The following is a 24280-nucleotide window of genomic DNA, read 5'->3' as shown; positions in this document are numbered from 1 at the left end:
GGATTGCCGCTTGACACTGTGCATTTGCATTTGTAAATGCCATTTCCTCTAAAATTGCTTCTCTAGCATTTTCTTTTTTAACTTGTATTTCAACGGCTCTAGTTAACCTTTCTACAAATTTCACAAAAGGCTCTGATGGTAGCTGTTTAATTTTACTATAAGGCTCAAAAGGCCCCTCAAGTTGGAGGGAAAAGAATGCTTTTTCAGCTGCTTCTTTTACTTTCTCGAGTGTTTCTGCAGGAATTGCAGTAGCTTGGATTGAGGGGGAAGACCATTGGCCCTCACCACAGAGGTGCTCAATGGTGATAGGGTTACCACTGTTGTCTTTGGCTGTGTTTGGATCAGCATGCAAGCCTGGGAGAGCATCTTTTAGCAGCTGTTTCCATGCAGTTTCCCATAATTTGAATTCCGTGGAAGTCATGAGACAAGAAAAAAGCTGTTTTAAATCATGTGGAATCACTACAGTCCTACTCAATTCAGAATTTAAAAGGCCACGGAAATATGGACTGTGTGGACCATATTCTTTATGAGATTTACAGATCTCTTTGATCAATTGTCGTCCAAAAGAATTCCAAATAGCAGTCGAGGCTGCCCCCCCTTGTGCTGCAGGCTGAAAGGTAACAGGAGCCAGTGACAACATGGGACTATGCATTGAATCTGCTGTTCCCTGCTCTGTATCCCTTGAAACAGAAGCATTGGGATCACAGCTACAGGTCTGGGGATAAGCAGTGGGTGTGTCCCCACCGTGGGAACTCGGGGAGGGGGCGGGGACAAGGGGTTGGCAGGGGGCGGGGAAACCGTGGGAACAGGGGGCGGGGTCAGGGGGCAAGCAGGGGGCGGGGACACCTGGTGACATCACGTCAGCAGACGCCCCCTGGGAGGAGTAGAGGGGCGGAGCTGAGGGTACTGCAGGAAAGGGGGGGGAAGGGGGGAAGGGGTCACGAGGAACAGGAGGAGAGGGGGATGGGGCTGGAATTTTGGGATGTTTAAGAGGATTTTGGGAAGAAGAAGACCAGGTTTGGGAAGGTGCCACGTGGCATCCACCATTTTGCGGACCCCCTAGGGATTGGGGGCCATTTTGGGCATCACTGCTCTCCGGAAAGCTGACTCTGGGTTTCAGAGTGGAGGACACAGGGGATTGGGAAAGGTTCCACGCAGCCTGGCCAGGGCTTTGTGGACAGGGCAACTCAGGCAATTCAGCAGACTCTGGGAGACGACTTCCCAATGAGTTTGCTCTCTTTAAAATACCAAGTTTTGGGGTAAGAGGTTTAGGGGTTTTAGAGCTAGGAGAGGGAGAAACAGGGAGAGCAGAGGTACATGGCTTGGCATTTGGCTTTTTCTCCATTTCCCTTTGTTTGAGCAATGCAGTTCGAATTTGTAAACTCCAGAACACAAATTTAGCAGAGGGTACATTGCCAGATTGTCCTAAGGTTATCAATGCATTCCCAACTTTATCCCAGAATTGAATATTGTGGATTTCTTCAGGGGAAATTTTTGGGAAGTGGAGGAAAAGCCATCTTATAAACTGTTTTAATTTTCCTTTAGAGAACTTCACATTACCACTGTCTAAAATTCTAACAATATTATAATACACTCCTTTTTGTACAATGCTGAGTTTGGAACCCATGTTAGATGTAAAAAGCAAAGTACTTAATCCTGCCTGACCAAAAACAAAGCTAAAATCAGCTACCAATTTCGAAAAAAACCCACAGATAGAAAGCGATAACGAACAGATAGAAGCTTCACAATGCAGCTGTATGTACTGCTTTTGAAATTCCCAGGCAGCAGCAGCAGGGCACGCCCTGCCAAACCGAGGTGGAAACAAAGCCTCCCCCGCCGTGCAATGCAGCCCCCCCGTGGAGCTGAGAGAACAGCCTCCCCCACGCCACGTGGCAAGCCGAAACCCCGGTCCCCCGCGCCGCGTGTACCGAGAACACCCCTCCCCCGCACCGAGAAAGGGATCCCCCGGCCACGTGAAGAGCCGAGCACGCTGCGCTGCCGAGCGGGGGGGAAGGGCAGAGCACTCCCGCCGCTCCGGCGCGAATTCCAAAAGACAGTGAAACACACGGCAGAAAGCAAAAGCTAAAACGCAACGAATTCCTCTGTGGGGCTGCGCAGCCAAAAATGCAAAGGCAAAAAAAAGGAACAGAACTCACGGCAGAGTCTGTTTTTGAGCTTCTGCTCCACTGAAAGCAGAAATACTCACCTGAAATGGAAGCTGAAGCTGGCTGGGTACAGGAAGGTCTCCTCACCGGACAGGACTTCTCTCTGGGCACGAGAGAGGCTCCCCTGTCCTCCCTCTGGAAAATCTGCTCACCACAAAAGAGCTGGGCTTTCCAGAGGCACCGAACAGTCCACGAAACTTCTTCTGGGAATATTCCCAAAGTCTCTAGCTGAGGGCTATGCAACCAAAGCCCTTCCAGCTGGATGCACGGCTGCCAGAAGCTTCTCCGAGGTGTTGGGAGTCCGTTCTCGGGCTGCAGAGTCGCTCGCCCACCCAGGGACGCCAGTTATTGGAATAAGAATCCCAATATTATCAGTTAGATGGTGCCTGGGCCAGTCTGACCCTCGCTGCTGGGCCAAAGGCAGCAACTGTGGTGTAAATCACCCCTGAGATACCTTGGCTGCTGGAGATTGCAGCTGGGCACTGAGCAAGTCCAGGCTTGTCAGGAACTCCGTTTACCTCAGGAGAGAGAGCTTCTGGCGATGGTGAAGAGAAAAAGGAGAGGATTCCGCTAGAGAGTTTAATGTCCAGAAGTTTATTCCATGGTTACAGAGGTCTGGACGGGAGCAGCTGCTCCAGCAGAATGCACGAGCACATGGCCTGATCACCTTTTAATCTCCCGGGGCAGGGGGAGGGGAGGTACAGGTGAGCCACCCAACCAGGTGAGGGGGGCTGGGTCTCAGGGGGGGGACGACACCCAGACTGGCCAATGACCCCTGGGCATAGGGGCATCTTTTGAACTTGACCAACCACAGGACACCTCGCTGGAATGTTGAGCCTGATTGACAGGACTCACTCAGCATGGGGGCAAGGGGGAAGGGAGAGAGGTATAGGCACACCTGGGAAAGGGACCGGGAAGCTCAAGACACACCGCAACAATGGTGGAGTTTGGGGGAAAATATCTGAGATGTGAGAAAAAGAGCCAGGATTTTGGGGAAGGATCAGAGAATTTTGAGCTATTTGGGAAGAGAGAGGAGAGGGCTTGGGACAACAACCACCATCAACACCATGAGCAGCAGCACCACCACCACAACCACTGGCATAACATTTGGCAAAGAAATAAATGGCGGAATCCTCGTCCTTTAGGTTGTTCATGGTCAGCGTCACCGAGCTCTGCCCGTTGTCCCTGGAGATCGTGAACTGACCCTTGACTGATGGTGTGTAGGCGGTGTAACCACCATTACCGTAGATCCCCGTGACCCACTCAAGCGCATTCCTGGGTCTCTGACACATCCAGAACATTCCATAATTCCCGAAATCGAACCCGGACCTTCGGCAGAGGAGGCACAGGGACCCCCGGGGGGGCTGGAGGTCTCCCCAGCACTCCAGCAGGGTCACGGCCGCCCAGAGCCCTGTGGGACAAAGGGATGGCAAACCTTATTGTTCAAGGGCCTCAAAGCAGGTGTGGTCAGCTGGAAAAAGGGATGGGACCCACCTGGGAGGAGGATGATGAACTCCAAGGGTCCCAATTTGGGGCCCAGAGTCAGGATTTGGGTCAAGGGTTGAGCTTTGGCCTCATCCCCATCTCCCTTTTGTCCCTCTGGGCTCCGGGCAGCCGTGACCCTGCTAGAGTGTGGGGGGGGGGGGGGAACTCCAGCCCCCCGGGGGCTCCCTGACTTTGCTGTGCTGAGGGTCTGGGTTCAATGTCGGCAGTGTTGGGATGGGCTGGGTGCGCCAGAGACCCAAGCAGGGGCTGGAAACAGTTGCATGCCTTGACAGTGGTGGATACACCTGGTACCCATCCGAGGTCAAGGGCCGGTTCAGCATCACCAGGGACAATGGGCAGAGCTCGGTGACGCTGACCATGAACAACCTCAAGGACGAGGATTCCGCCGTCTATTTCTGTGCCAAATGTGATTATATAAATTGGGATGCTGCTGCTGATAGTTTTGGCCCTGTCCCCATCCGCACGTCCCCCCCGTCCCCATTTCCCAGACCCTTCCTCAAACCCCAGCCCCTGACCCCACTCCAGTCCCCTGTCCCAGCTCTGAACTGGTTCTACCCCAGTCTCAGCTCCTGGCCCCAATCTCAGCTCTGGGCTTCAAGGCTCAACCAAGGTCCCCAAACCTGCGTGCAAATGATTGAGATTTGGGGAAAATCAGCCAAATTTGGTCCGTGGCTATGACATAGTTCCACCACTGAAATTTTGGGGCAGAATGGGTCCAGTTTGGCAAAAATGGTTGGGATTTGTGGGACGAGAGTGAGCTCAGGGTGAAACCGGCCCTGATTTGGGGCCAGGAGCTGGGATTTGGGGTCAGAGCAGGGCAGGCTTGGGACAAAGGGTCAGGAGTGGGATCAGGGGTTGGAGGGAAGGGTCTGGCGAACGTGGACAGGTGGGGACACAGACATGGGAACAGGACCAACACCAGCCCTGTCACCATAACCAGCAGCAGGAGTAGCAGTATTAAAAGATTTCACACAGAAATAGGATCTGGAATCCTCGTCCTTGAGGTTGTTCATGGTCAGCGTCACCGAGCTCTGCCCGTTGTCCCTGGAGATCCTGAAACGACCCTGCACCGACGGCGCATAGGCGATGAAACCGCCAGTGTAGTAGATACTTGTGACGAATTACAACCCCTGCCCGGGTCTCTGGCGGATCCAGAACATGTCAACACTCCCGAAATTGAACCCGGAGCCTCAGCAGATGAGGCGCAGGGACCCCCTGGGGGGCTGGAGGTCCCCCCCGCACTCCAGCAGGGTCACAGCCGCCCGGAGCCCTGCGGGACAAAGGGGAGATGGGGATGGGAAACCTGATTGGCTGTGGTGTCATTGGTGGCGTGTTAAGCTAGAAAATGGGGTGGTGCCACCTGGAAGGAGCAGCAGGAGCAGCAGGAGGATGGGGAGAACCAAGGGTCTCAATTTGGGGCCAAGAGTCAGGATTTGGGTCAAGGGTTGAGCTTTGGCCTCATCCCCATCTCCCCTTTGTCCCGAAGGGCTCCAGGCGGCTGTGACCCTGCTGGAGTGCGGGGGGGAACTCCAGCCCCCCGGGGGGTCCCTGACGTTGCTGTGCCGAGGATCCGGGTGCAGTTTTGGGGATTATGGAATGTACTGGACCCGCCAGAGATCCGGGCAGGGTTTGGAATATGTCGCAGTCATCTACAACACTGGTGGCAGCACCGGCTATGTGCCATCGTTCAAGGCTCGGTTCACAATCTCCAGGGACAACGGGCAGAGCTCGGTGACGCTGAACATGAACCTCAATGACCAGGATTCCGCCATTTATTTCTGCGCCAAGTGTGCTGCTAATTATTACGCTGAAAGTGCTGGTCGTAGTGACGATGCCCATGGGGTTCCTCTGCCATCCCCGTGTCCCCCCCTGTCCCCGTTGCCCAGACCCTTTACCCAGACTCCCAGCCCACACCCAGCCCGTGGCCATTGATCCCAACCTTGCTCTGCCTCGGCCCCAGTTCTCATCCGCTGACCCCAAACCACAACTCCTGACCCCACATCTCCACTTTGTGCCCCAAAATTTTGCTCTGACGGTCGGGGTTTTAGGCCAAGGGTCCCGATTTGGGGTAAAAGGTTAAGGATTCGTGTCAGCGGCTGCTGCTGCAGAAAGCACAAAGTGGGGATTTGGGGCAGATTCGGGTGATTTTTGGAGCCAACTCAGTTGGATTTGGGGCAGAACCCGATTGGGGGTTTTGGCGCTGTGGTTGGTGGTGTTGGAACTGGGGGAGATCTGGGGCAAAGGGTCAAGAATGGGGTCAAGGACTGAGATTTGGGGGAAGGGTCTGGGGCCTAGGGGCAGGAAGGGACCCAGTCAAGGGGAAGAGGCCAAGAGCAGAGACATCATTACCCCAACTGGCACCAGCAGCCTTGGCACAGAAATAGGATCCGGAATCCTCATCCTTGAGGTTGTTCATGGTCAGTGTCACCGAGCTCTGCCCATTGTCCCTGGAGATCCTGAACCGGCCCTTGACTGAACCCGCGTACTCGGTGTAACCACCACTGCTGATCCCCGTGAGCCACTCCAGCCCCGGCCCGGGTCTCTGGCGGATCCAGAACATTCCATGATCCCCAAAACTGAACCCGGACCCTCGGCAGAGGAGGCGCAGGGACCCCCCTGGGGGCTGGAGGTCCCCCCTGCACTCCAGCAGGGTCACGGCCGCTCCCCCATGCCCAAACCTTCACCGGTTTTGCCCCAAATTCCCTTTGTTTTTCCCCAAATCTCCAACAGAGGTATCCTGAATGGTAAAGTGCCTTAAACCGTGCAATTAGCCCCAATCCACCCATTAATTACTTTGACAGCTCTGCCTGACTTTTGCATCGCCCCATCCCCATCTCTTCTTTGTCCTGCAAAGCTCCAGGCGGCTGTGACCCTGCTGGAGTGCGGGGGGCACCTCCAGCCCCCCGGGGGGTCCCTGACATTTTTGTGCCGAGGGTCCGGGTTCGATTTTGGAAATTTTGGGATGGCCTGGATCCGCCAGAGACCTGAGCAGGGGCTGTAGTGGCTCGGAACCATCACCAGAGGTGGTGGCAGCACCGGGTATGCGGATTCAGTCAAGGGCCGGTTCAGGATCTCCAGGGACAACGGGCAGCGCTCGGTGACGCTGACCATGAACAACCTCAAGGACGAGGACTCCGGATCCTATTTCTGCGCCAAGGACACCGATGGCCACAGTGCTTATGCTGATGCTGGTTGGAGAAGATGGAACAGCAAAGCCTTATCAATATGAGTGCCTGGCAAAAGATTTTGAGAATATGGAAACCATCAGCGAGATTGAAAGGAAAGCAAGCTTTGAGATCCCTCAGTTACTGAACAACTGGAAAACAGTTGTTCAGCGTGGCCGGCTAAAGGTGATCCCATTTTGATGGAACAACACCCTCTGATTGCAGACAGGACCAAGGGTCAGAGCAGACCCCACAGCTTGGCAGAAGGGCCCAAAGAGGAGTTTTTAGGGTTTAAAGTTACCCCAAAGAGGAGTTTTTAGGGCTTCAAATTACTCCAAAGAGGAGTTTTTAGGGTTTCCAAAGAGTAGGTTTTAGGCTTACCAGAAGGGGCTCAAAGAGGAATTTTTAGGGTTTAAAATGTAACAAAGTGTAGTAATGTAATGATTGTTTTAGGCTGGATGAAATGCTATAGCATTTGTATATTGTACCAGATTGGTTAGTGAGAATTAGAATATTCAACACAGAAGATGATTTATTGTGTGGTGATGGGAATCTCACTTTCTTATGCTTCTATTCTCTTACAGTTTTATGCTCTTACCCTTTTATTCACTGACTTTTTCACTCTCTTGCACTTTTTATTATCTCATGCTTTTTACTCTCTGACCATTTTTACTCTCTTACTCTCTTCCTCTTTTACCGTCTCACCCTCTCTCCTGCTCTCCCCTCTCTTCTCTCAGCCCTGCTCCAGCTGTGCCTGGCAGCTCCCTGCAGGGCCCTGCAGTTCGTCCTTTGCAATAAACCCCAAATGCCACAACCTGGCTGCAGAAATCTCTCGTGTCCGTCCGTCTGTCCCGACCGTCCTATGCCCTGATGCTCCTGCAGTGCTGGTTGGAGAATGGGGCCAAGCCTGGCACTTCAATAGAAGAAACACCATAAGTACCATCAGGAGTATAAGCATATTTGGCACAGAAATAGGATCCGGAATCCTCGTCCTTGAGGTTGTTCATGGTCAGCGTCACCAAGCTCTGCCCGTTGTCCCTGGAGATCCTGAACTGGCCCTTGACTGATGGCGCGTAGCTGGTGCTGGAACCAGAAGGGCTGCTGATGCCCGCGAGCCACTCCAGCCCCTGCTCGGGTCTCTGGCGGATCCATTGCATGGGAAAACTGCTGAAAGTGAACCCAGACGCTCGGCAGAGGAGGCGCAGGAACCCCCCGGGGGGCTGGAGGTCCCCCCCGCACTCCAGCAGGGTCACGGCCGCCCGGAGCCCTGCGGGACAAAGGGGAGAAGTGTGCTGAGCTTTGTGGACAGCTGGTTGGCTGTTAAAGGTCACGTTGACATAATGCCGCTGGTCAAGCTTGAAGGGGACAAGTACTGGAGCCAGCAGCCAGTGTCCAGTTACAGGCAAGGACATTGTGCCCTTGGTGCAACGGCAGGGTAGGGGAGAGCATCTTTGGCAGGAATACGAAGAGAAGTTTCAATAAAATACCCACAAGAATGCAGAATGAGGCGCAGTTGGCTGATGAGTAACCGACCAAAGGTGAGCTCGCCTTTGCAATATGCATGAGCCCCATTAACACCGATATAAAGATGCGTGCCTACCAATAAAGATTTGAGACTTGCTGATCACTCACATCGCGTGCCGCATTTCTCCCGCCCATCCCAACAGAGATGGGGAAGGGCAAATCTCAACCCTAGACCCCAAAATTCCAGCTATTGGCCTCAGGTTGTGACAATTTGTTCTTCTCCTCCTGCTCCTGGTCACCCTCCCAGGTGGGTCTCATCCCTTTTTCCAGCTGGCCAAACCCACTGCAGGCCCACAGCCAATCAGGTTTCTCATCCCCATCTCCCCTTTGTCCCTCAGGGCTCCGGGCGGCCGTGACCCTGCTGGAGTGTGGGGGGGACCTCCAGCCCCCCAGGGGGTCCCTGCGCCTCCTCTGCCGAGGGTCTGGGTTCGATTTTGGGAATTTTGGGATGGGCTGGATGCGCCAGAGACCTGCGCAGAGTTTGGAGTTTGTGGCGAGTGTCACCACTGATGGCGACACTCCCAGATACGCGCCATCGTTCAAGGGCCGGTTCAGGATCTCCAGGGACAATGGGCAGAGCTCGGTGACGCTGACCATGAACAACCTCAAGGACAAGGATTCCGGATCCTATTTCTGTGCCAAACTTTGCAATGGTTACGCTGGCAATGTTATTGACGCTGGTTTTGGCTTCACTTCTGGTAGTGACCATGATGGTCAACTAATGTCTCCAGTCCCAGAGATCCTTCCCCAAACTCCCAGCCGTGTTCCTAAAATCTTGACCATTTCCCCCAAACTCCACCATCACTTCCCCAACTCCCAATTTGCCCCCAATTTTGCCCATTTCTCCCCAATTTCCCCCAGTTCCCCTCTGTCCCAGTGTGGCAGGGGGATCGCTCCAGGGCCCTTTGCACAAAAAGCTTTTTGTGCAGCCAGCGCTCTGCCGCAGCGCCCCGAGGCTGAGCTGTCCTCTGCCAAACACAGATGTTCACAATGACCAAAACCAGGAACTTTCTGTTTCCTTTCCTGCCCCGGCCGGGCCCCGGCAGCTGCCGGGGAGGAAGTGGGGGGAGGCTGCAGAGCCCCAAAATCGCGGCGTCTGCTGCTCCCTCCCTCCCTCCATCCCTCGCTCCCGCCTGGGGCTTCACTGCTCCCTCAGCGGCCGCGGTGTCTGGGGCTGCTCCTTGGGGCTGGGCTGGAATCCTCTCACTTGAGAAAACCCCCTTTTTTTTACCCAAAAAACACATGAAATTTTGGGGAAATTAAATTTTTCAAATTGATCTCGAGTCGAGGGTTCCAGGCTGAGCGAAGCAGATGGGTGCAAGGGTGGAGTCATCTGGAACGTTCCATTGGTGAAGGGAAGGGTCAGAATCGCCAAGGAGAGCTCCGAAGTCAAAATGGCCCCGAGTGGGCCCCGAGCTGAAGTGTGGGGCCAGGAGCTGAGAATGTGGGGCAGAGCCAAGGCAGGGTTGGGACACGGGGACAGGAATGGGGTCAGGGCCTGGGGATTGGGGAAGGGTCTGGGACAGGTGAGGGCAAGTGGTGACACAGCGATGGGTGCGGGGCCAATACAATAGGCATCATTATCAGCAGCACCAGCACCCTTGGCTCAGAAATAACTGGCGGAATCCTCATCCTTGAGGTTGTTCATGGTCAGTGTCACCGAGCTCTGCCCGTTGTTCCTGGATATTGTGACCCGGCCCTTGACCGATGGCATGTAGTCGGTGTAAGCACCACTGCTGCTGATCCCTGCAAGCCATTCCAGCGCCTGCCCGGGTCTCTGGCGCACCCAACTGCATGCCAAAACCCCCAAAACTGAACCCGGACCCTCGGCAGAGGAGGCGCAGGGACCCCCCGAGGGGCTGGAGGTCCCCCCCGCACTCCAGCAGGGTCACAGCCACCCGGAGCCCTGCGGGACAAACGGGGAGATGGGGATGGGAAACCTGATTGGCTGCGGACCCAAAGGGAACATGGCCATGCCAAAAAAAGCGTGTGGGACCCAACTTGGAGAGGCAGCAGAAGCAAAAATCCAGGATGGGATGGTCCATGGTTCACAGTTTGGAGCCAAGGGCCATTATTTTGGCCAAGGGTGGAGCTTGGGCCTCATCCCCATCTCCCCTTTATCCCGCTGGGTTCCAGGTGGCCGTGACCCTGCTGGAGTGCGGGGGGGACCTCCAGCCCCCCGGGGGGTCCCTGCGCCTCCTATGTCCAGGGTCTGGGCTCAGTTTTGGGAGTTTTGACATGTGCTGGCTCCGCCAGAGACTCGGGCAGGGGCTGGAATGTGTTGGAAGTATCAGCAGTGGTGGTGGCACCACCTTCTATGCGCCATCGGTGCAGGGCCGGTTCACGATCTCCAGGGACAAAGGGCAGAGCTCGGTGACGCTCACCATGAACAACCTCAAGGACGAGGATTCTGGATCCTATTTCTGTGCCAAAGCTGCCTTTAATAATTGGGGTGCTGTTGCTGGTGTGGATGGTGTTCACCTCATCCCCATCCCTGTGTCCCCCCTGTCCCCGTTCCCCAGGCCCTTCCCCAGACCCCAGCCCCTGACCCCATTCCTTTCCCCGTGGCCCAGCTCTTACCTGGCTCTGCCCCAAATCTCAGCTTTTGGCCCCAAACCTCAGCTCTTGTCTCTAAGGCTCAACCAAGGTCCCCAAACCTGGGTGCAAATGGTCGAGATTTGGGGAAAAACGGGCCAGATTTGGGTCCGTGGAGTTCAGCAATGGGTTCAAGGGTAGGAGGGGAAGGACCTGGGGTATGGGGATGGGGACGGGACCAAAATTAGAACCAGCAGCATGAGCCTCCCAACCCCAACCATCATAGGCGTTTTTGGCACAGCAATAAGATCCGGAATCCTCGTCCTTGAGGTTGTTCATGGTCAGTGTCACCGAGTTCTGCCCGTTTTCCCTGGAGATCCTTAACCGGCCCTTGACCGACGGCGCGTATCTGGGGGTGGAACCATCACCGTTGATCCCCGTGACGAATCCCAGCCCAAGCCCGGGTCTCTGGCGGATCCAGAACATTGCAGATTTTGTGAAATTGAAGCCGGATATTTGGCTCAGCAACGTCAGGGACACCCCGGGGGGCCGGAGGTCCCCCCCGCACTCCAGCAGGGTCACGGCCGCCCGCAGCCCTGCGGGAAAAAGGGGAGGTGTGGATGAGGAGCTGGATTGGTTTTGGATCAAAAGTGGGCACCGCCATGCCAGAAAAAGGATGTGGGATCCACCTGGGATGACTGGCAGGAGTTGCAGGACGAAGATGGGGAGGTCCAAGGGCCCCAATTTTTGGTACACATCAGGATCTGCATGCAAGAATCAACATTTGGGTGGATTTTTTCCTTCATCCCCATTTCTGTGCCAAGGCTGCTGGTAATATTTGGGATGCTGCTGCTGCTGCTGCTGCTGATGGTTTTGACCCTGTTCCCATCTCCAAGACCTCCCCAGTCCCCAAACCCATCTTCTTCCCCCAAACCCCAGCCCTCGGCCCTTTGTCCCAAATCTCCCTCATTTGCCCCAGTGGTCAGCACTGACCCCAAACCCTCTCCTGCTCCTTCCCCAAAACTCAACCATTGGCCCCAAATCTTCACCCCTGGCCTCCAGTTCAGGCCTGCTCCAATCAGGGCCCGGGGAGCTGGGGGAGATTTGGGTGAAATGGGCAAAACTGGGGGAAAGCCGAGAGTTGGGGCAGCAGACGCGGAGTTTGGGGGAAATTCCTTAACAACTGAGGAGAAAAGCTGGGCTCTGGAGGAAGGATCACTGGAAGTGGAGACATCTGGTGACCATCATGGAGGGTGGGACCACTGCTGGAATTGTCACTAAAAGCAGCAACACCACCACCATAAATACTACGAGCGCGTTTGGCACAGAAATAAAAGACAGAATCCTCGTCCTTGAGGTTGTTCATGGTCAGCGTCACCGAGCTCTGCCCGTTGTCCCTGGAGATCCTGAACCGGCCCTGCACCCATGGCGCATAGTAAATATTGGAACCATCGCTCCTGATGTAGGCGACCCATTCCAGCCTTTGCCCGGGTCTCTGGCGCACCCAGTTCATGGCAACACTCCCGAAACGGAACCTGGACCATCGGCAGAGGAGGCGCAGGGGTCCCCCTGGGAGCTGGATGTCCCCCCCGCACTCCAGCAGGGTCACGGCCGCCCGGAGCCCTGCGGGAAAAAGGGGAGATGGGGATGGGAAACCTGATTAGTCGAGAGTCCTCAAGTCATCCAGGCCAGTTGGAAAATAGGATGGGATCCATTCTGGAGGATGACCAGGATCACGAGGAGAAGGACGAAGTGTTCACAATTTGGGGCCAATAGTTGGGATTTTGGGGTCAAGGGTTGAGCTTTGGCCTCATCCCCATCTCCCCTTTGTCCCGCAGGGCTCTGGGCGGCCGTGACCCTGCTGGAGGGCAGGGGGTACCTCCAGCCCCCCGGGGGGTCCCTGCGCCTCCTCTGCCGAGGGTCTGGGTTCGATTTTGGGAATTTTGGGATGGGCTGGATGCGCCAGAGACCTGCGCAGAGTTTGGAGTTTGTGGCGAGTGTCACCACTGATGGCGACACTCCCAGATACGCGCCATCGTTCAAGGGCCGGTTCAGGATCTCCAGGGACAACGGGCAGAGCTCGGTGACACTGACCATGAACAACCTCAAGGACGAGGATTCCGCCGTTTATTTCTGGGTCAAACTTTGCAATGGTTACGCTGGCAATGCTATTGACGCTGGTTTTGGCATCAATCCTGATAGTGACCATGATGGTCAACTAATGTCTCCAATCCCAGAGATCCTTCCCCAAAATCCCAGCCGTGTTCCTAAAATCTTGACCATTTCCCCCAAACTCCACCATCACTTCCCCAACTCCCAACTTCCACCCAATTTCCCCCATTTCTCCCCATTCTGGCCCTTCCCCTCCGTCCCAGTGCGGAACGGGGATCGCTCCAGGGCCCTTTGCACACAAAGCTTTTTGTGCAGCCGGCGCTCTGCCGCAGTGCCCCGAGGCTGAGCTGGCCTCTGCCAAACACAGATGTTCACAATGACCAAAACCAGGAACATTCTGTTTCCTTTCCTGCCCCGGCCGGGCCCTTGCAGCTGCCGCAGGGGAAGTGGGGGGAGGCTGCGGAGCCCCAAAATCGCGGCGTCTGCTCCTCCCTCCCTCCCTCCCTCCCACCAGGGGCTTCACTGCTCCATCAGCGGCCTCGGTGTCTGGGGCTGCTCCTTGGGGCTGGGCTGGAATCCTCTCTGAGAGCTATGGACATGGTGACGATGCTGGTGGTGGCCCAAACCCCCATCCCTGGCTCCCCAAATGTCCCAAAATCCCCAAATCCTGCCCCAAATCCCAACCCTTGACCCCATTCTTGACCTTCTCCCGCAGTGTCCACCATCTTTGCCCCAACTTCCGACTTTCTCCCAATTTTTCCCATTTCACCCAAATCTCCCCCAGCTCCTGGGCCCTGATTGGACGAGGCCGGAACTGGAGGCCAGGGGTGAAGATTTGGGGCCAATGGTTGAGTTTTGTGGCAGGAGCAGGGGAGGGTTTGGGGTCAGTGCTGACCATTTGTGCAAATGAGGGAGATTTGGGACAAAGGGCCGAGGGCTGGGGTTTGGGGGAAGAAGCTGGGTTTGGGGACAGGGGGGGAGACTGAGAGGGGGGTGGATCCACAACTGTCATCTTCACTATAAGAACCAGGTCTACAACAACCACTACCAGCATGTTTGGCACAGAAATAGGATCCGGAATCCTCGTCCTTGAGGTTGTTCATGGTCAGCGTCACTGAGCTCTGCCCGTTGTCCCTGGAGATCGTGAACCGGCCCTTGACCGACGGCGCGTACGCGGTGTAACCACCATTGCTGGTGATCCCTGCGAGCCATTGCAGCCCCTGCCCGGGTCTCTGGCGCACCCAGTGCATCCCAAAACCTCCAAAATCAAACCCGGCCCTTCGGCAGAGGAGGCACAGGGACCCACCGGGGGGCTGGAGGTCCCCCCTGCACTCCAGCAGTGTCACGGCCGCCCAGTGCCCTGCGGAACCAAGGGGAGATGGGGATGGGAAACCTGATTGGTGAAGAGTGCCCAAGTTGGCATTGCATGATTGAAAAAGTGGTCGGACCCCTGTAGGAGGAGGATGATGAACTCCAAGGATTCCAATTTGGGGCCGAGGGTCAGGATTTGGGTCAAGGGTTGAGCTTTGGCCTCATCCCCATCTCCCCTTTGTCCTGCAGGGCTCCGGGCGGCCGTGACCCTGCTGGAGTGCGGGGGGACCTCCAGCCCCCCGGGTGGTCCCTGACGTTGCTGTGCCGCGCATCTGGGTTCATTTTTGGGAGATTTGGAATGTTCTGGATCCATCAGAGACCCGGGCAGGCTCTGCAATTCGTGGCATACATCAACAGTGGTGGCACCACCATCTACTCGCAGTCGGTCAAGGGCCGGTTCACGATCTCCAGGGACAACGGGCAGAGCTCGGTGACGCTGACCATGAACAACCTCAAGGACGAGATTCCGCTGTTTATTTCTGCGCTACATGTTCCAATGTTTATGCTGGCAACGCTCATGCTGCTGGTTTTGGCATCAATCCTGGTAGTGACCATGATGGTCACCATATTTCCCCAATCCCGGTGATCCTTCCCCCAAATCGCAGCCCTTCTCCTCAAATCGTCACCATTTTATCCAAACTCCACCCCTGCTGACCCAACTCTGGACTTTTCCCCCAATTTTTCACATTTTTCCCAAATCTCGCCCTTCCCTTCACCCTGGGGCCGTTTGCCCAGAACCATCCCTCAAATCTCGGCCTTTCACCCCAGATTTACCCTCCCTTCCATTGTGACCATCGGCCTGAAAATCCCTCTGGGCCAGCCCCAAATCTGCACCCCTGGCCTCAAACCCGTACTGGGGGCACCGAATCCTGGGGATTTGGCAAAAAAATTGGCACCAACGGTGAAGGGGTGGGGCCGAGAGTTGGGAATTTGGAGGAAAATGGGGGAGATTTGGGGAAGAGCCCGATCAGAGGGGGGGTCACGGGGACAGGAATGGGGTAAGGGGTTGGGGTTTGGGGGAATGGCCTGGGGAACGGGGACAAGGGAGGACATAGAAATTGGTGCAGGGTCAATACAATAAGCACCATTAAAACCAGCACAACCAGCAGCAGCCTTGGCACAGAAATAGGATCCGGAATCCTCGTCCTTGAGGTTGTTCATGGTCAGCGTCACCAAGCTCTGCCCGTTGTCCCTGGAGATCCTGAACCGGCCCTTGACCGATGGCGCGTAGTAGGTGCTGCCACCACCATTACTGATATCTGCAATGTATTCCGACCCCTGCCTGGGTCTCTGGCGGATCCAAAACATGTCAAAACTGCCAAAACTGAACCCGGATCCACGGGAGAGGAGGCGCAGGGACCCCCCGGGGGGCTGGAGGTCCCCCCGCACTCCAGCAGGGTCATGGCCGCCCGGAGCCCTGCGGGACAAAGGGGAGAGGGGGATGAGGCCAAAGCTGAACCCTTGATCCAAATCCTAACTCTTGGCCCCAAACTGGGACCTTTGGAGTTCATCATCCTCCTCCCTGGTGTGTCGCAATCCTTTATCAAGCTTTCCCATCCCAGTTTTTCGCCCTGAACCAATCAGGTTCCTCATCCCCATCTCCCCTTTGTCCCGCAGGGCTCCGGGCGGCTGTGACCCTGCTGGAGTGCGGGGGGGACCTCCAGCCCCCCGGAGGGTCCCTGCGCCTCCTCTGCTGAGGGTCCAGGTTCGATTTCGGCAGTTTTGGGATGGGCTGGGTACGCCAGAGACCCGGGCAGGGGCTGGAGTTCGTAGCACAGATAAACACTGTTGGACACCCACTATAGAGATTCGGTCCAGGGCCGGGTCACGATCTCCAGGGACAACAGGCAGAGCTCGGTGACGCTGACCATGAACAACCTCAAGGACGAGGATTCCGGATCCTATTTCTGTGCCAAGGATTCCTATGGTGGCTGGAATGCCGCCCATGCCATTGGTTTCACTCCCGGTGGTTGGGTTCGTGTTTGGGGTTTCAGCCCCGTCCCTGTCCCCAGCTGTCCCCAGACCCTTCCCCAATCCCCACTGTCCCACCCCTGACCCTTTGTCCCAGGCCCGCCCCCTTTGCCCCAACGCTGCCCATTGGCCTAAAACCCTCCCCTGGGTCTGGCCCCAGACTCAACTCTCGGCACCAAATCTCCCCTTCGTGCTCCAAAAGTGCCCCAAGGGTAGAGATTTGGGGACAGAGGGTGAGGTTTTGGTCAGCGGCTGCGGCTGGGAGCCCAGAGTGGGGATTTGGGGCAGAATAGGGCGAGTTTTGGGGTCAAAGCAGGAGGGTTTGGGGCAGAACCAGTTTGGGGGTTTTGGGCCTTTGGTCAACATTGGTGGAAATGGGGGAGATCTGGGCAAATGGGTCAAGAATGAGGTCAAGGGCTGAGATTTGGGTGAAGGTTCTGAGATTTGGGGACAAGAGAGGCTGAGACGAGGGTGCTGCCTACACCAGCACGGTCAATGTAAGTAGCCGCAGCAGCCCAAGCAGCGCCAGCAGCTTTGGCGCAGAAATAGGATCCGGAATCCTCGTCCTTGAGGTTGTTCATGGTCAGCGTCACCGAGCTCTGCCTGTTGTCCCTGGAGATCGTGACCCGGCCCTTGACCGACGACGCGTACTAGGTGCTGGAACCATCGCTCCTGATCCACACGATGAATTCCAGCCCCTGCCCAGGTCTCTGGCAGATCCAGAGCATGTCAAATTTCCCAAAACTGAACCCGGACCCTTGGCAGGGGAGGCGCAGGGACCCCCCGGGGGGCTGGAGGTCCCCCCCGCACTCCAGCAGGGTCACGGCCGCCCGGAGCCCTGCGGGATAAAGGGGAGATGATTAAAAATGAGAAATATGATTGGTCCGGAAGGGGAAAAGGTGTGCGTGTTCCAGAAAAAAGTGGCGGAGCCCACCTGGGAGGGGCAGCAGGGGCAGCAGGGCCTGGAGCCAGGGGGAGCTCAGGGCCAAGGCCGGGCTGCGCCGGGGTTGGGGTCCCGGGGGGTTTTGGGGGTTGTTAACGTGGTATTGCTTTTGAAATCAATGTGGAACCCTGAGGAGAAGGTGTCCAATTAATTAATGAGATTATTTAATTCCAGCTTTTGAGGAACCTCAGGATACCCAAAAAATCTTGTTGAGGTTTGGGACCGAACCAGGGGAGTTATGAGTGAAATTGGTGAGGATTTTGGGATGGGCTCTGGGCGGCCGTGACTCTGCTGGAGTGCGGGGGAGACCTCCAGCCCCCCGGGGGGTCCCTGACGTTGCTGTGCCGAGGGTTCGGTTTCGATTTCGGGAGTTTTGGGATGGGCTTGGTGCGACAGAGACCCGGGCAGGGGCTGGAATTTGTCGCAAGGATCAGTGACAGTGGAGGTTACACTGAGTACGTGCCATCGGTCAAGGGCCGGGTGACGATCTCCAGGGACAACGGGCAGAGCTCGGTGACGCTGACCTGAACAACCTCAAGGACAAGGATTCCGGACCCTATTTCTGTGCCAAAACTGCTGATAATAATTGGGATGCTGCTGCTGCTGCTGCTGCTGATTGTTTTGACCCCGTTCCCATCTCCAAGACCTCCCCAGTCCCTAAACCCAGACCCTTCCCCTAAACTTCAGCCCTTGACCCCTTGTCCCATATCTCCCCCATTTGCCCCAATGGTCAGCACTGACCCCAAACCCTCCCATCCTCCTGCCCCAAATCTCAACCATTGGCCCCAAACCTTCACCTGGGGGCTCCATTTCAGGCCTCCTCCAATCAGGGCCAAGGGAGCTGGGGGAGATTGGGGTGAAATGGGCAAAACTGGGGAGACAATCGAGACTAGTGGAATGATGGGGCAAAGTTTGGGGGAAAATGGTGAAGATTTGACACAAAGGGCTGGGATGTCGGGGAAGGATCGCTGGGCATTGGAGACATTTTTTGACCAACATGGGGGTGGTCCGCTGACAGAATTGTCGCCAACAAGAGCAGGACCAGAAAAACCATAATCATTACTGCTACATTTGGCGCAGAAATAAACGGCGGAATCCTCGTACTTGAGGTTGTTCATGGTCAGCGTCACCGAGCTCTGCCCATTGTCCCTGGAGATCGTGAACCGACCATTGATTGATGGCGCGGGCTGGGTGGTGCCAACACCATTGATACTTGCGAGGTATTCCAGTGTCTTCCCAGATTTCTGGCAGATCCAGAACATTCCATAATTTCCGAAATCGAACCCGGACCCTCGGCAGAGGAGGCTCAGGGACCCCCCGGGGAGGCTGGAGGTCCCCCCCGCACTCCAGCAGGGTCACGGCCGCCCAGAGCCCTGCGGGACAAAGGGGAGATGAGGATGAGGCCAAAGCTCAACCCTTGACCCAAATCCTGACGCTTGGCCCCAAACTGGGACCTTTGGACCACCCCATCCTAGTTGTCCTGCTCCTGCTGCCCCTCTCAGGTGGGTCCCGCCCCATTTTCCAGTTTGACACACCCACTTTGAGGGCCACAGCCAATCAGGTTTCTAATCCCCATCTCCCCTTTGTCCCGCAGGGCTCCGGGCGGCCGTGCCCCTGTTGGAGAACAGGGGGCACCTCCAGCCCCCCGGGGGGCCCCTGACGTTGCTCTGCCGAGGGTCCGGATTCAGTTTTGGGAATTATGGAATGTACTGGATCCGCCAGAGACCTGGGCAGTGGCCTGAATTCATTGCATGTATCAATGCTGATGGTGTCAACACCTTCTACGTGCCGTCGGTCAAGGGTCGGTTCACGATCTCCAGGGACATCGGGCAGAGCTCGGTGACGCTGACCATGAACAACCTCAAGGACGAGGATTCCAGATCCTATTGCTGTGCAAAAAACGCCTATGATGGTTGAGGTTGGGAGGCTCATGCTGCTGGTTCTAATTTTGGTCCTGGCCCCATCCCTGTGTCCCCACCTGTCCCCGTTCCCCAGGTCCTTCCCTCCTACCCTTGACCCCATTGCTGGACTCCACAGACCCAAATCTGGCCCATTTTCCCCAAATCTTGACCATTTGCGCCGAGAGTTGAGAGCCTTGGTTGAGCCTTGGAGCCAAGAGTTGTGGTTTGGCGCCAAGAGCCGAGATTTGGGGCAGAGCCAGCTGAGTTTAGGGCCAATGGTCAGAAGTGAACCCCGCTGAGATCTGGGGCACAAAGGGCAGAGTTTTGGGGATGAACCTTTGAGATTTGGGCCAAATGATGAATGCCCCATAGAAATGTGGGAGGTGAGGCAATGATGGGGGAGTTAGGGGAAAATGTTAATGATTCAGTGCCAGGAGCAAAGATTTGAGGGTAGAATGTCGAAATTTCTGGATGTTTGTGGGCTTTCAATGGCTGGGGTGGGTCCACCACTGGCATTGTCAATAAAAGCAGCATAAATATAAGGACCACAACCACTGGTGTAACATTTGGCGCAGAAATAGGATCCGCAATCCTTGTCCTTGAGGTTGTTCATGGTCAGCGTCACCAAGCTCTGCCCGTTGTCCCTGGAGATCCTGAACCGGCCCTTGACTGAATCCGCTTAGCCGGAGTTGCCACCATTGCTCTTGATCCACGCGAGCTACTCCAGCCCCTGCCCGGGTCTCTGGCGCACCCAGAACATGTCATAGCTCCCGAAACTGAACCCGGACCCTCGGCAGAGGAGGCGCAGGGACCCCCCGGGAGGCTGGAGGTCCATCCCACACTCCAGCAGGGTCACGGCCGCCCGGAGCCTTGCGGGACAAAGGGGAGATGGGGATGAGGCCAAAGCTCAAACCTTGACCCAAATCCTGACTCTTGGCCCCAAACTGGGACGCTTGGAGTTCATCATCTTCCTCCCAGGTGGGTCTCGATACTTTATCAGGCTTGACCCTCCAAGTTTGCGACCCTGATCGAATCAGGTTTCTCATCCCCATCTCCCCTTTCTCCCGCAGGGCTCTGGGTGGCCGTGACCCTGCTGGAGTGCGGGGGGGACCTCCAGCCTCCCGGGGGGTCCCTGACGTTGCTGTGCTGAGGGTCCGGGTTCAGTTTGGGTAGTTTTGCCCTACAATGGGTCCGACAGAGACCCGGGCAGGGGCTGGAATTCGTTGCCTACATCAGCAACACTGGTGGCACCATCTACTACGCACCGTCAGTCCAGGGCCGGTTCACGATCTCCAGGGACAACGGGCAGAGCTCGGTGACGCTGACCATGAACAACCTCATGGACGAGGATTCCAGATCCTATTTCTGTGCTAAAAGTTGGGATGGTTGTTGTGGTCCTGCTGCTGGTAAAGACATTGATTGTGATGAGGTTGGTCACGGTGGTTTTTTCTGAGTCCTCAATTTTGAGTTCCCTCCTCCCCCAAAACCAGACACTTCCCCCAAACCTCAGCCCTTGACCCTTTGTCCCAAATCTCCCCCATTTGCACCAATGGTCAGCACTGACCCCAAACCCTCCGCTGCTCCTGCCCCAAAACTCAACCATTGGCCCCAAACCTTCACCCCTGGCCTCCAGTTCAGGCCTCCTCCAATCAGGGCCAGGGGAGCTGGGGGAGATTTTGGTGAAATGGGCAAAACTGGGGGAAAGTCGAGAGTTGGGCAGCAGGGGCAGAGTTTGGAGGAAAAGGGCTGAGATTTCAGGAGAAGGGCTGGGATTTTGGGGAAGGATCAGATAATTTTGTGATACTTGGAAACGCAGAAAAAAGGGCTTGGGACCACAACCACCATCAACACCATAAGCATAAGCGCCATTACCACAGCCACTGCTGTAACATTTGGCACAGAAATAGGATCCGGAATCCTCGTCCTTGAGGTTGTTCATGGTCAGCGTCACCAAGCTCTGCCCGTTGTCCCTGGAGATCCTGAACCGGCCCTTGACCGACGGCGCGTAGCCGGTGTAGCCACCAGTATTGCTGATATCTGTAATGTATTCCAGCCCCTGCCCGGGGCTCTGGTGCACCCAGAACATTTTATAACTCCCGAAAGTGAACCCGGACCCTTGGCAGAGGAGGTGCAGGGACTCCCTGGGGGGCTGGAGGTCCCCCCCGCACTCCCGCAGGGTCACGGCCGCCCGGAGCCCTGCGGGACAAAGGGGAGATGGGGATGGGAAACCTGATTGGTCCAAAGCCCCAAACTGGGGGTGGTTGGCTGGAAAAAGGGGCGGGACCCACCTGGGACTCCAAGCAGGAGCAGCAGGATGAAGCTGATGGAGAGAGCCAAGGTTCAAATTCTGGGTCAAAGAATCAGGATTTTGGGGTCAGTGGTTGAGCTTTGTCCATCCGCATCTCCCCTTTTTCCCGCAGGGCTCCGGGCAGCCGTGACCCTGCTGGAGTGCAGGGGGGACCTCCAGCCCCCCGGGGGGTCCCTGACATTGCTGTGCCGAGGGTCCGGGTTCAGTTTCGGTGATTATGGAATGTACTGGATTGGCCAGAGACCCGGGCAGGGTTTGCAATACGTCACAGGGATCCACTACAATGGCGTCACCATCTACGAGCCATCGGTCAAGGGCCGGGTGACGATTTCCAGGGACAACGGGCAGAGCTCGGTGACGCTGACCATGAACAACCTCAAGGACGAGGATTCTGGTGTTTATTTCTGCGCCAAGTGTGATGTTTATAATTATGCTGAAGATGCTGGTCGTAGTGACCATGCCCAAGGTGTCCCCACACCAATCCCCGTGTCCCCCCTGTCCCTGTTGTCCAGACCCTTCCCCCAAACCCCCAGCCCACACCCAGCCCTTGGCCATTGATCCCAACCTTGCTCTGCTCCAGCCCCAATTCTCACCCGCTGACCCAAAACCACAACTCCTGACCGCAAATCTCCACTTTGGGCCCCAAAACTTGATTCTGAAAGTGGATACTTCTGGTCAAGGGTTATGATTTCGGTCAACTTTGTGGCCAAGAGTAGAGAATATGGGGCAGAGCCAGGGCAGGGTTGGGAGATTGGGTCAGAAATGGGGTAAGGGGCAGAGTTTGGGAGAAGGGTCTTGGGAAACGGGAGAGGTGGGGACACAGCCATGGGGATGGGGTCAATACGATCAGCAGCAGCACCCCAAGTATCATAGGCAGCTTTCCCGCAGAAATAGGAACCGGCATCCTCATCCTCGTGGTTGTTCATGGTCAGCGTCAAAGAGCTCTGCCCGTTGTCCCTGGAGATCGTGAACCGGCCCTGCACTGATGATGCGTAGGCGTAGCTGGATCCATCGTTCTTGATCGCTGCGACGTATTCCAGCCCCTGCCCGGGTCTCTGATGAACCCAGAACATTCTGAAACTGCCGAAACTGAACCCGGACCCTCGGCAGAGGAGGCGCAGGGACCTCCCGGGGGGCTGGAGTTCCCCCCCGCACTCCAGCAGGGTCACGGCGGCACGGAGCCCTGTGGGACAAAGAGGAGATGGGGATGAGGCCAAAGCTCAACCCTTGATCCAAATCCTGACTCTTGGCTCCAAACTTTGACCCTTGGATTTCATCATCCTTCTCCCAGGTGGGTCCTGCTGCTCCTGCTGCTCCTCCCAGGTGGATCCCAACCCATTTTCCAGTTTAACACGCCCACTTTGATCTCACTGCCAATCAGGTTTCTCATCCCTATCTCCAGCCCGCCGGGGGGTCCCTGCGCCTGCTCTGCCGAGGGTCCGGATTCAGTTTCGGACGAACCAGTCTGATGTCGATCTGCCAGCGGCCTGGGCAGGGCCTGGAATACATTGCAGGGATTGATTATGATGGAGACACCAGATACTCGTCATCGTTCAGTAGCCGACTCAGCATCTCCAGGGACAACGGGCAGAGCTCGGTGACGCTGACCATGAACAACCTCAAGGACGAGGATTCCGGATCCTTTTTCTGTGCCAAAACTGCTGATAATAATTGGGATGCTGCTGCTGCTGCTGCTGCTGCTTCTGATGGTTTTGCCCCTGTTCCCATCACCAAGACCTCCCCAGTCCCCAATCCCAAACCCTTCCCCCTAAACCTCAGCCCTTGACCCTGTGTCCCAAATCTCCCCCATTTGCCCCAGTGGTCAGCACTGACCCCAAACCCTGCCCTGCTCCTGCCCCAAAACTCAACCATTGGCCCCAAACCTTCACCCCTGGCCTCCAGTTCAGGCCTCCTCCAATCAGGGCACGGGAACTGGGGGAGATGGGGGTGAAATGGGCAAAACTGGGGAGACAATCGAGACTAGGGGAAGGATGGGTCAAGGTTTGGGGGAAAATGGTGAAGATTTGACACAAAGGGCTGGGATGTCGGGGAAGGATCGCTGGGCATTGGAGACATTTTTTGACACACTTGGGGGTGGTCCGCTGATAGAATTGCCGCCAATAAGAGCAGGACCAGAAAAACCATAATCATTACTGCTACGTTTGGAGCAGAAATATACGGCGGAATCCTCGTCCTTGAGATTGTTCATGGTCAGCGTCACCGAGCTCTGCCCATTGTCCCTGGAGATCGTGAACCGACCTTTGATTGATGGCCCTTGGTGGGTGGTGCCAACACCATTGATACTTGCGAGGTATTCCAGTGTCTTCCCAGATTTCTGGCGAATCCAGAACATTCCATAATTTCCGAAATCGAACCTGGACCCTCGGCAGAGGAGGCTCAGGGACCCCCCGGGGGGCTGGATGTCCCCCCCGCACTCCAGCACGGTCACGGCTGCCCGGAGCCCAGCGGGACAAAGGGGAGATGGGGATGAGGCCAAAGCTCAACCCTTGACCCAAATCCTGACGCTTGGCCCCAAACTGGGACCTTTGGACCACCCCATCCTAGTTGTTCTGCTCCTGCTGCCCCTCTCAGGTGGGTCCCGTCCGATTTTCCAGTTTGACACACCCACTTTGAGGCCCACAGCCAATCAGGTTTCTAATCCCCATCTCCCCTTTGTCCCGCAGGGCTCCGGGCGGCCGTGCCCCTGTTGGAGTGTGGGGGGGACCTCCAGCCCCCCGGTGGGTCCCTGCGCCTTTTCTGTCGAGTGTCTGCGTTCAGTT

The 24280-nt window shown here is 56.2% G+C and overlaps 2 gene segments (V, D, J or C); both read right to left on the bottom strand.

Annotated features, from left to right (window-relative positions):
- LOC128946354 (Ig heavy chain V region 914-like) overlaps positions 1-8097 on the bottom strand; it is a gene marked incomplete at its 5' end in the record, with an annotated part of 42122 nt that extends 34025 nt beyond the window's left edge. Inside the window, 1 exon segment of the V gene segment in view lies at positions 7776-8097. Within this exon segment, the coding sequence occupies positions 7776-8097 (322 nt within the window).
- Positions 8098-16826: 8729 nt separating this feature from the next.
- On the bottom strand, positions 16827-21380 carry LOC128946353 (Ig heavy chain V region 3-like; the record flags this gene model as incomplete). The annotated part of the segment is given in 2 exon segments: positions 16827-16880; positions 20997-21380. Coding segments are annotated over 2 exon segments (438 nt in total), but the record flags the coding sequence as incomplete, so codon positions are not given.
- Between the last annotated feature and the right edge of the window lie 2900 nt (positions 21381-24280).

Source organism: Melozone crissalis, unplaced genomic scaffold (genome assembly GCF_028551555.1).
Source record: "Melozone crissalis strain CALT ecotype California unplaced genomic scaffold, PUWL_Pcris_2 ptg000079l_1, whole genome shotgun sequence".
NCBI classification, from domain to species: domain Eukaryota; kingdom Metazoa; phylum Chordata; class Aves; order Passeriformes; family Passerellidae; genus Melozone; species Melozone crissalis.
This window is presented reverse-complemented; position numbering and strand designations above follow the sequence as displayed.